This window comes from Boleophthalmus pectinirostris, unplaced genomic scaffold (assembly GCF_026225935.1).
Source record: "Boleophthalmus pectinirostris isolate CB_2022bp ecotype Guang Dong unplaced genomic scaffold, ASM2622593v1 HiC_scaffold_2, whole genome shotgun sequence".
Classification (NCBI taxonomy): Eukaryota; Metazoa; Chordata; class Actinopteri; order Gobiiformes; family Gobiidae; genus Boleophthalmus; species Boleophthalmus pectinirostris.
Genome location: NW_026571152.1, coordinates 19,186,854 through 19,199,545, shown reverse-complemented (window position 1 = coordinate 19,199,545; position 12,692 = coordinate 19,186,854). Strand labels below are relative to the sequence as shown.

Below are 12,692 nucleotides of genomic sequence, written 5' to 3'. Positions count from 1 at the left end.
AGACTCTTTTACATACTAAATCTCTTGTGACCGCTAAAACTAGCTCTCTGACATTTTTGTTTTGTAAAGGAAGCTCACCGAAGGAAAAAGACACTTTTTTTGTCACTCTTGAATCAAATACCTAGATTACTGTCTGGCAGATGGTTTTATTTATTTATTTTTTAAAGAAGCCTTTACCATATAATGCAAGATGTAAAGAGCATTTCACTTTACTAAAATAACTTAAGCGCAACCATCTAGTCTCCATGGAATCATTAATGCTTCTCTGGAATGTCTCACCATGTGGAATTTAACTGATCCATCTCTGTGAAGACAAGTAATTGATGCCAATAGCCCAAGTTACAGGTCAGATCTGTAGAGAGGCAATCTTGCTCACAAGAATAATCCTTAATTTTGGCATTTTGAGCAATAAAAACTAAAATCTATTGCATGGAAGATGGATAACTTTAATGCCATACTGTAGAACAATACAAGCAATAACAGCAATAACATCTTCATGGAAACTAGAAAGGTTACATAGTGCTCCTTTAAAATCAGGTACAGGCCCTTTAAACTGCTACCCAATTTTTCATATTTTTTCCTCAATAGCTTTCTAATGCCATTTTAGCTCGAAACCGCCAAGACAAGCAATGATAATGGCAGTGACTTGGCGGAGGCTTCCTGGCTGACACGTGAAAGGAAAATACTGTCCTTGAAGCTCAATTTTCCCACTTTTGTGCCTCTGAACGTGAACGCCACACAGCATTCCTAACATTCCCTCCCTCCCTCTCTCTTATACCTCTTTTTTGTTTTTCCATATTTATTTATTTATATATTTTTTTTCTACAGAAGAGCTACCGGGACTTCCGACTACAGGGCGTACTGGACGGGACACTCAACAATAAGAGCTACGAGACCATCTATAACCGCCTGACTGTTGAGGAGGCTACGGCGGCGGTCAAGGCCGGAGACGGGCTCCAGGGAATCAGTATGAGAGACAGTGATGAAGAGGATGAATAAAGAACCAATCAAGATCTAAAGACATTGTTTTGTAGATATTGGAGGATCGGACAACATTTACAGACATGTCCAAAAGATGCCACTGCTCAAAGATGTGCGACCTGAAATCTAATCCCCCAAATTTTTTATTTGCGCAACCGGGATGTCGCAAATATATGATATAAAGTAAAATAAAGATTATAGAGGGGCAGGTAAGACTCTTCACACCAAGTTCAACAATGGTAACTGTCTGAATATGTGGTAGTGCGGTTTGCGTCTTACATTTGTGGAAAAAGGGCCCATGCAAAGCTGAGTGAACATCCATGTGTTATCATGATGGTTAGTCAATGTCACTCTGGAGATTTTGTTGCTTTTGTTGGAATGTTCCACAGTAGTTTTGTTTAAACTTTGTTGATGTGCTGTAACTGTAAGCATCTGTAGGATCTGATCTGTAATCTGGCCTTCTGGTGCCACCTGCTTGTGGGGCATTCAAGGAAAAGCAATAACATCACCATGGAGGCAAATAGGTGTTTGACCTTCCATCAGAAAAGTTACACAGTGCACCTTTAAGTCATCTCTCTGGTGATGTCAGTTGCTATTACTAAGATGACATTGTCATAGTGACAAAAAAAAATTCAGATGAACATAGTCATACATGTTCATATCCTATTGGTTAAGACTGCACTGTACATTTTCAGGTGGAAGTTCTGAAAACTCCACAAATTGACAGTGCAAGACGTGCAAGTTACTGCACCAAACCAAATATGTTTTGGCAATGAATGGCCTGTGGGACTTTCCAGTCAAAGCAACTATCATGAAACAATTAGATGGTAGACTCTCCCCCAGAAAAGTTCCATAGTGCATCTTTAAAGAGTGGTGTTTAGAGCCAGAAAGAGAAGACATAGATTCATAGAATAAATCTGTTGATATTTTGCAGCTGCTGTCATCAACATTCTCTTGGTGTTGTGTTGTTTAAATCTTTTAGTTTTTATTTGTTTTATTTTCAGTCTGTCTTAAAATTGTTTAGGCTGTGTTTGTCAATGTATGCATTGTGTTACCATGGTAACTGTGGAACATTCCGCCATAGACATAGATACAGCTGCAAAGTATCAAAAGAACAGCATAGAGACAATGTAATGAAGTGAACAGAATGTGCCTGAACTAGGTTATAGATGATCGTTTTTGGTGTAACACAGGTTGTGTGAATGAAGAAAGGTCCCCAATGAAGTACAATTTTGAATCTGTATTTTTATATTACTGCTCATCAGTGTTATAGTGCATATTAAAAGAAAGAAATTCAAAGGATTTTCTCACTGTAAAAAATAGATGCCAAAGCTACAGTTAATGTGGTCAGAGAGACAAAGAACTTTCTCATAATGTTGTTATCAACAGATTACTGCTGTTAAAAATCTGAAAACTAAAATCTCAAAGTTCTTGACTTTTATACAGTTACCTAGATTGTGGTAAAATAAACTGCTTTCATGTGACATCACAACATACAAGTAACCGTATACCTTAAAACTGAATTCTAAAGTGGAAATGGCTGTTTAAAGGGCCCATACTGCACTATTTTCTGATCAATGTTATAATGTTGTTTCCTTGTGGGAAACGTTGTGTTTTGTTTAATTCACACATTTTAACAGGCAGGTTCTACACATTTAGGCTGAATTCTTCTCTCAGACAGAAAACACTTGGTTCTACCTTGTGATGTTATGTGGTAATACAGGAAGTGCTCCACTATGTTTTTAAACCCTATACACCATCACTAGAATCATTTGGATAATTTAAGCCCTGGAATTTCCAATCTCTACAGAACAAAAAAAGGTAGCTGCTAACTTGAAAACTACCTCTTCATGGCATCACATGGTAGAACAGAGCTTTGAGGATATTTGAGGACATAGACAGACTCATAACATGCATGAATGTAACAAAACATAACTCTGGGCATGTTTATGTTGAGGTAACAGCATTCTAACGTGGTTTATTGTCAGTTGCACTTTAAGACATAATATTGAAATTGCAAGTTTGTAGAGCCAATCCATAATAAATGATAAGGTTCAACATATGTGGCTCATAAATTTAGGTATTTCTTTCTAAAACAGTGAATTTCCCATAGAAATTATGACAAATTCTACAATGTGAGTCCATTCTGTTAACTAAATACAAAATCACTAGTTTTGTGCTTGATCCTTACTAGATTTTTACTAAGATATTCAGTTCAAAAATTCAAGGGATTAAGGCCTTCAAGAAGAGACTCTTTACAGGAAACAGCACTGGTTAACTGAATATTATACTTTTTCATGGTTATCTTAATCTCACAATTAACGCTGGCATTGTACATAGTGTTAATACAAATACTGCCTGAATGTACTTAAAGCAGGTGAGGGAGGCGGGGCTTGGACACCTGGTGTGATGCCCCGCCCCCTCCATGCGCAGCCATACAGAGTGATGTCACTGTACAGTTGTAGCTTGTTTTGGTCAGTGTGGCCTCAACATGTCTGAAACAAAGAAGCAAAGACTGGTCAGACTGGATTTGAATGACGTCATTGTCTGTTAATAATAGTTTAATCTTGTTTTATCCATTGAAAATAATTGTGTTTCATTGGAGATGTTCAAAGTTCTCAATGTGGGATTCCCTCACCAAGAGGCAGTGCTGGGTACTACACCACACATGGCCTAAACAAATTCAATATTTATTTTTCTATTACATCAGATTCTTTATTCACCTTAGCATCTTTACTTCAGTGTTTGACACAATGCAGCTATTGTTTTATAAGCAAATAAAATCGAATTTCATTCTAAGTTCCATGCTAAGTTTTCTCACTAACTCCTATTGATGTTATTTTATTAACAGATGAATGATTGGATCTGGACAAAAGGATTTATTATTTTATTTTTTTAATTGCACTGAAAATCTATATAATCAAAATATGTCCTTACATCTCCACAAACCTGACTCTTTTGATCCTTTTTCCATGGAAACAATGTTCTGGTGGTGTTAATCTTTATGTTATGGTTTTAACTTGGTATAACCATGCAGATGAAGTGCCATCTCCAAAAAGTTCAATATTGCTATAGTGAAATACTCATTTATATTATTTATTCATTTAGCAATAACTAGAAAAACAATTAACTTGTAATTAACATTACATTTTATAGCCATATAACTGAAATATAAAAATACATAGGAAACAAAACTGCAGTTGCTCTTATTGTTTTTCAGTCTTGTGAAATGATTGTTATTTCATAGGCAAAAATCAAGTGAATCCATACATTTGATTAACCATCATTTAGTTATTAGGCCTCGATCATTATTGATGGAAATCCTCTTCAAAAAGCTTTTGTTTTGAGTATTGATGCTTTGACAGCGTCTAAACATGTAGCTTTACCTGTTTAAGTGAAAGTCCGAAGTAGAAAACTGACTGACTGAAGTGGTTTACTTTGTTGTGAATTTGAGCTTTATGTATCCGTAGGCCTCTCTATATTTGTAAAGCCTGCACGTTCGGCTCTGCAGGAGACCGGTCTGTTTGACGTTCCGTATGTGAATGACTGTTACATGGAGTGATATTGTGGGACATGCGAGTAGCGCTTCTGATGTTTAGTGTCTCCTTGTGGTGTCAGTGCAGTTCAAAGGCCAAACGGACAAAAGTAAGATATTTATATTGTCTCCTTGTGCGCCTGCGCGGGGCAGGTGGCTGTAAGTGTCGAAAATAAAGTGTTTTTAAATCACTGAGTTTTGTACGCATTTATTTAAACCCAGATTTAAAAACATTTTAGATTAAGCCCAATAGACACCTGGACTACTAATTGTGTGATTTCATTTTGAGATTGCCTGATGCAGCCTATAGGCCTGAAGCGTAATTTAACAGTGTGGCTTACGTAACAGTATTTTTCACAAACTCAAATCAAATAATTATTTTGCCTTAATAAAGCAACATTTTTCTAGGCCTATTCATAATGACACAAAAATCGCGCTTTACACAAGTATAGGCCTAGAGGCAGCTATAGAACAATCCAATGAAAGGCCTTTGGCCTTCTTGTTCTGTCCACTTAAAACACCAGACTACACAGTTCTACCAAATGATACAACTTATGGTGCAATAAAGGCCCTTTCATATTTTTTCCACAATGACCGGAAATAAAGACAACATGAAACAACAAGGCTATTAGCGCAACCAACATAACTAGTCAACATTAGTAAAAATGAATCAAGGACACTGTAACTAAACATGGCCCTGGCACGCGCGTAATCAGGTCTTCGCCTGAAGAATGGCACCATAGGCTGCTGCTGATCCAAACCTAGTCACTGCGCGGTCATCCCATAACAGATCCCATAACAGCCCTGTTCTGGGCTGGGACGTGAGGTTTATCCTTTTATTTTGTCCGTTCCGTTTTAGAGATTCCCGTAGTTTTGCCCAAGGGGCGGCTGCAGTGCGTAAATCTAAAATAAAAGGTCTGAAAGTAAGAGGATGTTGAAAACGAGAAAACATGAACGGGGAGAGTCTTGTGTGTCTCAGTATTGAGCAGGCTATTGACTTGAGTCTTCGGTTTTGTGTAGTGAGTTTGATGCAGTCAAACAGTCGCTGTTGATTAAACGGAGCAGAAACGGCGCATCTTTAACGAGCATCGATCCCCGTGCTCAGAGTTCACTGGAGCCTAGAGCAGCTCTGCCTCCTCTCCCACAGTGTCCTCGGCAGTGTCTGTGCGCCACTTTGTGTGGCACCGCTCTCTCCAAAGCTCACGAGCCACAGAGCAGAGCGCGACGAGCCGCGTAAAGATCGGGCTGGATCGATGGTCTCAGCTTCCGTCCGAGTTTGGGCGCAGGGCTGGGTCTCAGCATCACGCGCGTGCACGGAGCGTGCGCTGTGACAGCTCTGACTGCGCGTGACCCCAGCCACTGCGCGTCTCGCGTGTCCATTAAAAGCATGATGTCACGCGTAGCCACAAGAGAGAGGCTTGTGGCGCGCACCTTTAGTTGAGCGAAGTCCCGCCTCGGAGCACCTCCTGCTTCTGCCGCGGAGCACGCCATCGACGAACCACAGCTGAGCAAATTACCGCGTGCAGCTCCGCTCGGCTCCCCACGCCGTGTATCGACTCCACGAGCCTCATCAGCGCCAATCACGGCCAGAGTCTGAGAGCAGTGGATGCGGACCTGATGGACGCACCTCTTCGCCGCCCCGCGGGGCTCCCCATGGGCCCTGGGAGCCAGCCCGTGGCCCCCGCCCCGCTGAGTCCCGGTAGCGGCAGTAAACCACTGGCTTTCAGCATCGAGCGGATCATGGCGAGGCCCGAGCCTCGGCCACTGGCGCTGCCGGGCTGGCTGCAGCCTCCCGCGGGGTCGTCCCGCTGCTGCCGCTGGGCTACGAGCCTCAGCGCCTGATACTGGACTCGGGTCCGGAGCTGCTGGGACTAGGACTTGGCTACCGCAGTCCGGAGTCGGACCAAAGTCCGGCTCAAGGCCACTATAAACTTTTCCGGCCGCGTGTCGTGACGCAGGGCTCGTTCCCGGCCGTGGGAACAGTGTATCTGAACTGTGGAGACAGCAGCGCGTGCCCACCACCCACCGGACTTGTAAATTTGCACGTGCCCATGGCCTCGTACCTGCTGTCCGCGCGCCACAAGGCTCTGCTCGCGGACAAAGCGCCCACGGAGCGTTTCTCCGCGGCTCAGTCCCACGGACACATGCAGCACTACGTAAAGGAGCGGGAGCACATCCTCGCGGACAGCATCTTCAAAGGCTCCTCGGCCACCAGACTCAACAACTCGTGCGCTGGAAACAAGCCCAAAGTGTTCACGTGCGAGGTCTGCGGAAAGGTAAGACCAGATGCCCTGGACACACAGTGTGGTGTTTTATTTTGTGAATGTTTCACATCTTTCATGGGCCTCCTAAAAGTTACTTAACTGGCTGAAGGTAAAATGAAATGTGAAATACATGGCTAGAATCAACTTTTCATGTGAAAATTGTAAAATGTTTATTTTATTTTTAATTTATAGCCTATTATTTAAATTTAGTCCATAAACATGTACTTACTACTACTAATAGTTATTGTTTTTTTCTTTTAGCCTAAAATACGTTTATGAAAAATTAATGAACATGATTATGAATATATGAATTTGTGAGGGCAACGGTTAATTATTTTGACAGACCACGCTTAATGACATCTGACTGAACTCCTGACCTACAGGCTATATCTTTATATCTAGGGACAAATTGTCGTTTCGCTCAACCACAAACTATTGTTAAGCGCGACTTTCTGGCGTTACATTTCTGTTGTGTCGGTTTCATTTGGCACTTGACAAACGCAGGCGCGCATCCAACTAAACGCCATTTAGGCTGTCCATTTTCTATTCAATACCAGTGCTTCGAGGCAAGTGTTACAGCTCATTACGGCTGCTCCAGAGAGAAGATTAGATTGTAAACAGGCCCAGGAATTTGGACTGAGCGGGCTTCACATTGTCATATTTTCTGTGCATTAGCTGAGGGTGGGCCTGCTATTTGTCTCTCTGTGGTTATTAGGCCTTGCTAATGCTGCCGATGCCAGAGCACAGACTATAGCGCATAGATACTCCATGTAATATAATCTTAATAATGTTGGCTTTGTTTTTGGTGCAGGTGTTTAACGCACACTATAACCTGACTCGCCACATGCCCGTGCACACTGGCGCGCGCCCCTTTGTGTGTAAAGTGTGCGGGAAAGGTTTCCGACAGGCGAGCACGCTCTGCCGCCACAAGATCATCCACACTCAGGTACGACGGAGCACGCGCTTTGTGTGCGTAATTCTATATTTCTTGTTGGCTCTAAATGTGCACGGTTTTGTTCTATATTTGTGTTGATGGCGCACTGTTTAAACTATAATAATAAGAAAATAATAATGATAAGTCTGAGTTTGAATGCCTTTTCAAATTATAATTTAATACATTAGCGTGTTTTATTTGACAATTATACATTTTTATATCAACGTGAATTACGCCAGAATAATAACAAAGAACGGAAAAAACAAAAAACATGATACAAGCTGTGCTCAACGAACAAGTATATATAAGTAGCCTAATTGCCTATTATCATTTGTCATATTTTTATTTGCTACCTTTTATATATAGGCATATATTTTCAGCTTTAATTTAAAAAATAAAGAAATAAATACACTTAAAAATAACGAGGTTAGGGCTCTGTGCCATGGCAACTATGACTTTTTTTTTTTTTTAACGCTCTTCATCTTTTTTGAAATCACATGAACTCTTTCTTTTCGTGTTGGTGTCAAGCCCTTCACGACTATGCTTCATTAAACTAATGTAAATGTGTGTGGTCCTGCAGGAAAAGCCTCACAAATGTAACCAGTGCGGGAAGGCGTTCAACCGCAGCTCGACGCTCAACACGCACACGCGGATCCACGCGGGCTACAAACCGTTCGTCTGCGAGTTCTGCGGCAAAGGCTTCCACCAGAAAGGTAAATACCATCAGTTTGTATATGTATAGTACAATACGTAAATTACACATGACGACTGCCATACAGACAAATACATTTTTAGATATTCGTAGTGTGTGGGTAAAATGACGCGCGGTGAACCAATTACCACTTTTACGCGCGACAATATAATGCATGTAACAGGCCTATAATAATTTCAAATTGTGTATGTATGTATATATATATATATATATATATATATATATATATATATATATATATATAATATATATATATATATATATATATATATATATATATATATAAAATAGGTCTATGCACCATATTATAAGGTATTCTGTGTATTTATAGAAAAGAGTACAGAGAACCAAGCAGGCCTACCAAGATGTTTAACAGCTTCTCGTTTCATTTTGTAAACGATTTCATGTTTAATAAAATGTTGTTGTTTTTTTTAATTAAAAGGAAAAAAGGAAAAAGTAAATGTAACTTTTAACACATTGAAATATTGCTTAAAATAATTTATACCTCATATATATCTATATTACTTTAATTATTATTATTTACTATCATTTTTGTGTAAAAGTAGAATTCTCCAGATATTCAGTTGTGCACCTTATTTTCATGCACTTAAATTACTAAGATATGCATTATTTTATCGATTTATTGCGCCAGGAACACTTGCTTTTCTTACTTATTTTTTTCATTTTTTTTATTTATCAATTACAAGTGTTGAAAATACTCCACCATCCTTCTGTGAGCATATGTCCAATTTAGGTACAACTCGGAGTAGCATATGGCACATTTGTCCCCCTCTCCACACGCTGACGTCTTCTTCTTTTCCCCTCCTCTCCTCCTCCGCAGGCAACTACAAGAACCACAAGCTAACGCACAGCGGGGAGAAGCAGTTCAAATGCTCAATCTGCAGCAAAGCCTTCCACCAAGTCTACAACCTCACCTTCCACATGCACACGCACAACGACAAAAAGCCCTTCACCTGCCCCACCTGCGGTAAGGGCTTCTGCCGGAACTTTGACCTCAAGAAACATGTCCGCAAACTGCACGACCCGGCGGGGGCACAGTCCCCGACGCAGCCCTGAGCACCTGTCAGCACCTGTCCGCTCATGTCGGCGCCTCATGCATCGAACGAACTGACCTCTCAACTCCGCGCACTTCGAAAAACAAAAAAGGAATTATCGGCACATGTTAAGTGAACTACGCCCCCATCGTTATGCAGGGGAATGCTGTTGAGTGTTGGGTGTACATTTTTTTATATAGACAGAAGACAGTAATTCACAGTTTGTTTTGAAAACCTTATATTTATTTCAGAATGGGGAAATTCAATAAGTAAATCTGCATTAGTGGAAGTGTGAAAAATGTCGTCCAATTCTATAAATTATTTAAAACTACTGAACAATTCATTTTCTTCAAAACACAAGTCATAGATATAATGGTGATTTGTAATTTGGTTGTTGGGTGTAAACTAAGACATAAAAAGACATTTTAAAATCTCATATTTATTTCCAAAAGAAGAAGCAAATAAGCCTGCATTGGCAATGTTGTTGTCTAATGTGTTGAAAAATCTATTCTGTAATTCTATAAATTATTTTAAAAAGTTATTGAACAATTACCTTTCTTCGATGTTAATAAGTATTTGTAATTTGGCTGCTTTTAAATAATTCAATATAAATATCATAATTTATTTTGCACATCCAACTTCTCTGCAGGTCTACAATTCAAATAATGGTTTGTCAGGAATGGGGAGTCTTTTTCCCTGAGTTTTATCTTGCAGGGTTGTTGCTGCTCATTTGCATTTGTTTAATTTTATGACTGAAACATTAGAAATTTAATATAAGAAAAATGGACTCATGAGATCAGTATTTTAGTCAAATGATGTTGTTTATCCTTTTTGTATCTCTTGACAGTGTTCACAACCCTTGCTGTAAATTCCTGTATTATCACACAAAAATAATAGTTTGGCAGATATTTTAAATGGATTCCAACCCTTTGTATAAATCCCCTTTCTTCCCCCAGACAGGCCATTTTTGGGGGTAAAATGGCCCTTACTCCTCCAGTCGACTCTTAGGCCCAAAACCTGACCTCCATCTTGAACTTGACCTTGCCCAAAAAAAAGCCATCGGGACACTTCCTGGACCTCTCCATGCCCCCTTCGCACTCCAACCTTTGAACTTTTACCTCTTTCCTAGAAGCCGGTGACGTCCACTGGTCTGAACTTTGACCTTTGTCTGCTTTCAGTGGATTGTATTGGGATGGAGGCTGGAAACTGGTCTGAAAAAAGAGAGAAACATATGTGGACTAATGTTTGAACAGAGTTTATTGTGATTTATGCCAACAGATTAAACACAAGCTGCTGAGTTAACTCTTATGTCAAAGTTTTTCTGTTCTATAATTATTTGTTTAGGCCTACAATAAGACCCCCGAAAAATTGAATATGCACTAAGACATTTTTATTTATAAACAGTATGAATAGTTTTATGAAGAGTATTCATAAAAAATAATACACATAATTTATTAAAAAATAACTTCACTTTGAATATCCTTAATAAAGCATGAACAAAGACCTAATTCACAACGAACACAGAATGATTTCAGCTTGGTGGAAAGAGTACTGCAAATTTGAACTCAAGTAAAAGTACAGTAAGATGGCTAAAAAAAATACTATAAAAATAAAAATATGCACATGAAAACTGCTACTTGTTACAGCATTTTACATTTATTATTTTATATAAATCAAGTTTATTTCAGTTGTTTTAAACCACAATCCACATTTTCTCTGAGCTCTGATGGATAAGAGCAGGAGATAGTGCTGTTATGTGTTTGCCGGTGCAGAAAGGAGGAGAGACAGCTGTGAATTGGGATGATCGAAACTTGTGCTGTAAGATTCATGTGTAACTAATAAGGCTTACAATTACATTGCTATAATTTTATTTAATTACAAGTACAAATCCAGGTTTAAAAATCTATTCAAAAAGAACTGTTACTCCAAAAATCTTCTCAATTACACTTGCATATGTGTAGAACTTTCCAAAAGCTAACCCATGAATTAACTAGTTAATAAGCCTGAAATATTCTTAATAAAAACTATTTGTTCATTATGAATATTTGGTCATGCTTTATTTTGGGTAATTAATGCATTGCCATTATAAAGTTGCTGTAACCAGCAATTTAATAAAATAATGTAGGCTCTTATTTAGTTTGCATGCCACTGGTTATAGCCCTGTAATTTAGATTCAGTTTCTGTGTAATTATTATTTACAAAGGGATTGTTAAGCCTTTTAATTCATGGTAAAAGGGCAAAGAATCCAGAGGCTATGAATAAAGAATGTGAAGGTAGAATGTATCATCATCTGGACAGGCACATTGTTTTAGCTGACCCCTACATTGTCCCAAAGTAGGCTACATGATTGTCCGACGACAGCCCCTCATCCCACTTATTTAGACAATGTCACAATTTGTCAGTGATGCTACATAATTATAAAAAGTGATACAAACATTATCAGAGCTTTTTTTCTTGCAAGGGCTTGCTATTCCAATCTCCCTTTGTATGTTCCAATTGATAAAAACTAAAAATCATATTGCAGTTAGTATTTATGATCTTAATTTCCTGAGTCCGTTCCTCCATAACGTCACACTATTTTCATACAATTTGAAATCTCTCTACCTCATGATTAAAGGGCCCATGTTAAACTATTTTCTGATCTCGTGGGCTAAAGTTGTGTCCTCATAAAAATATACCTGGAGTTGTGTTTTGTTTTATTCATACATGTTTAACATGTTTCTCATTTTTCTGAAATGGAAAACACTCAGGAAGTGCTTCACTGTGTCTTTACTGCATGCATCTTCACTAGAATAATTTGCATAATCTCTCCTAAACAAAAGGTAAAAGATAGCTGTTAACTTGAATAGGTCTACTACCACTACATGACATCACAAGGCGTAACAGAGCATTTCTGAGCTTTGGAGATGTAGACAGACTAATAATAAAGGGTTACTCAAATATGTGTGAATGAAACAAAATACAATTCTGGGTATGTTTTTGACGAGGTTATAACATTCTAATATGTATGAAAGCTCACAAGAGTAAACTGAGCGTAATATACGACATTTTAAAGAAATTAGCCAAATTGTAGAGAACAGAACTATTACCTGCTTTCTGTCCATCCTTGCGCGCAATGCTTCCACTACGCATGCGCCAAACTTCCTCCGCTACATGTAAACATCAAGGAGACTTGTTAAAGACACGTGTCAAGCAGCATGCTCTTGGTTTG

At 39.0% G+C, this 12,692-nt stretch overlaps 2 protein-coding genes across 2 annotated transcripts in view; both read left to right on the top strand.

Annotated features, from left to right (window-relative positions):
• The window catches only part of cadps2 (Ca++-dependent secretion activator 2), a 249,958-nt gene extending 245,296 nt beyond the window's left edge, over positions 1–4,662 (top strand). The window contains 1 exon segment of the mRNA XM_055155697.1: positions 829–4,662. Coding sequence (XP_055011672.1) covers positions 829–999 — 171 coding nt within the window. The 3' untranslated portion in view covers positions 1,000–4,662.
• A 1,471-nt stretch (positions 4,663–6,133) lies between these two features.
• Positions 6,134–9,511, top strand: fezf1 (FEZ family zinc finger 1). The gene is given in 5 exon segments (XM_020932077.2): positions 6,134–6,314; positions 6,317–6,792; positions 7,592–7,726; positions 8,295–8,427; positions 9,268–9,511. Coding segments are annotated over 5 exon segments (1,161 nt in total). The 3' UTR covers positions 9,504–9,511.
• Positions 9,512–12,692: the final 3,181 nt, after the last annotated feature.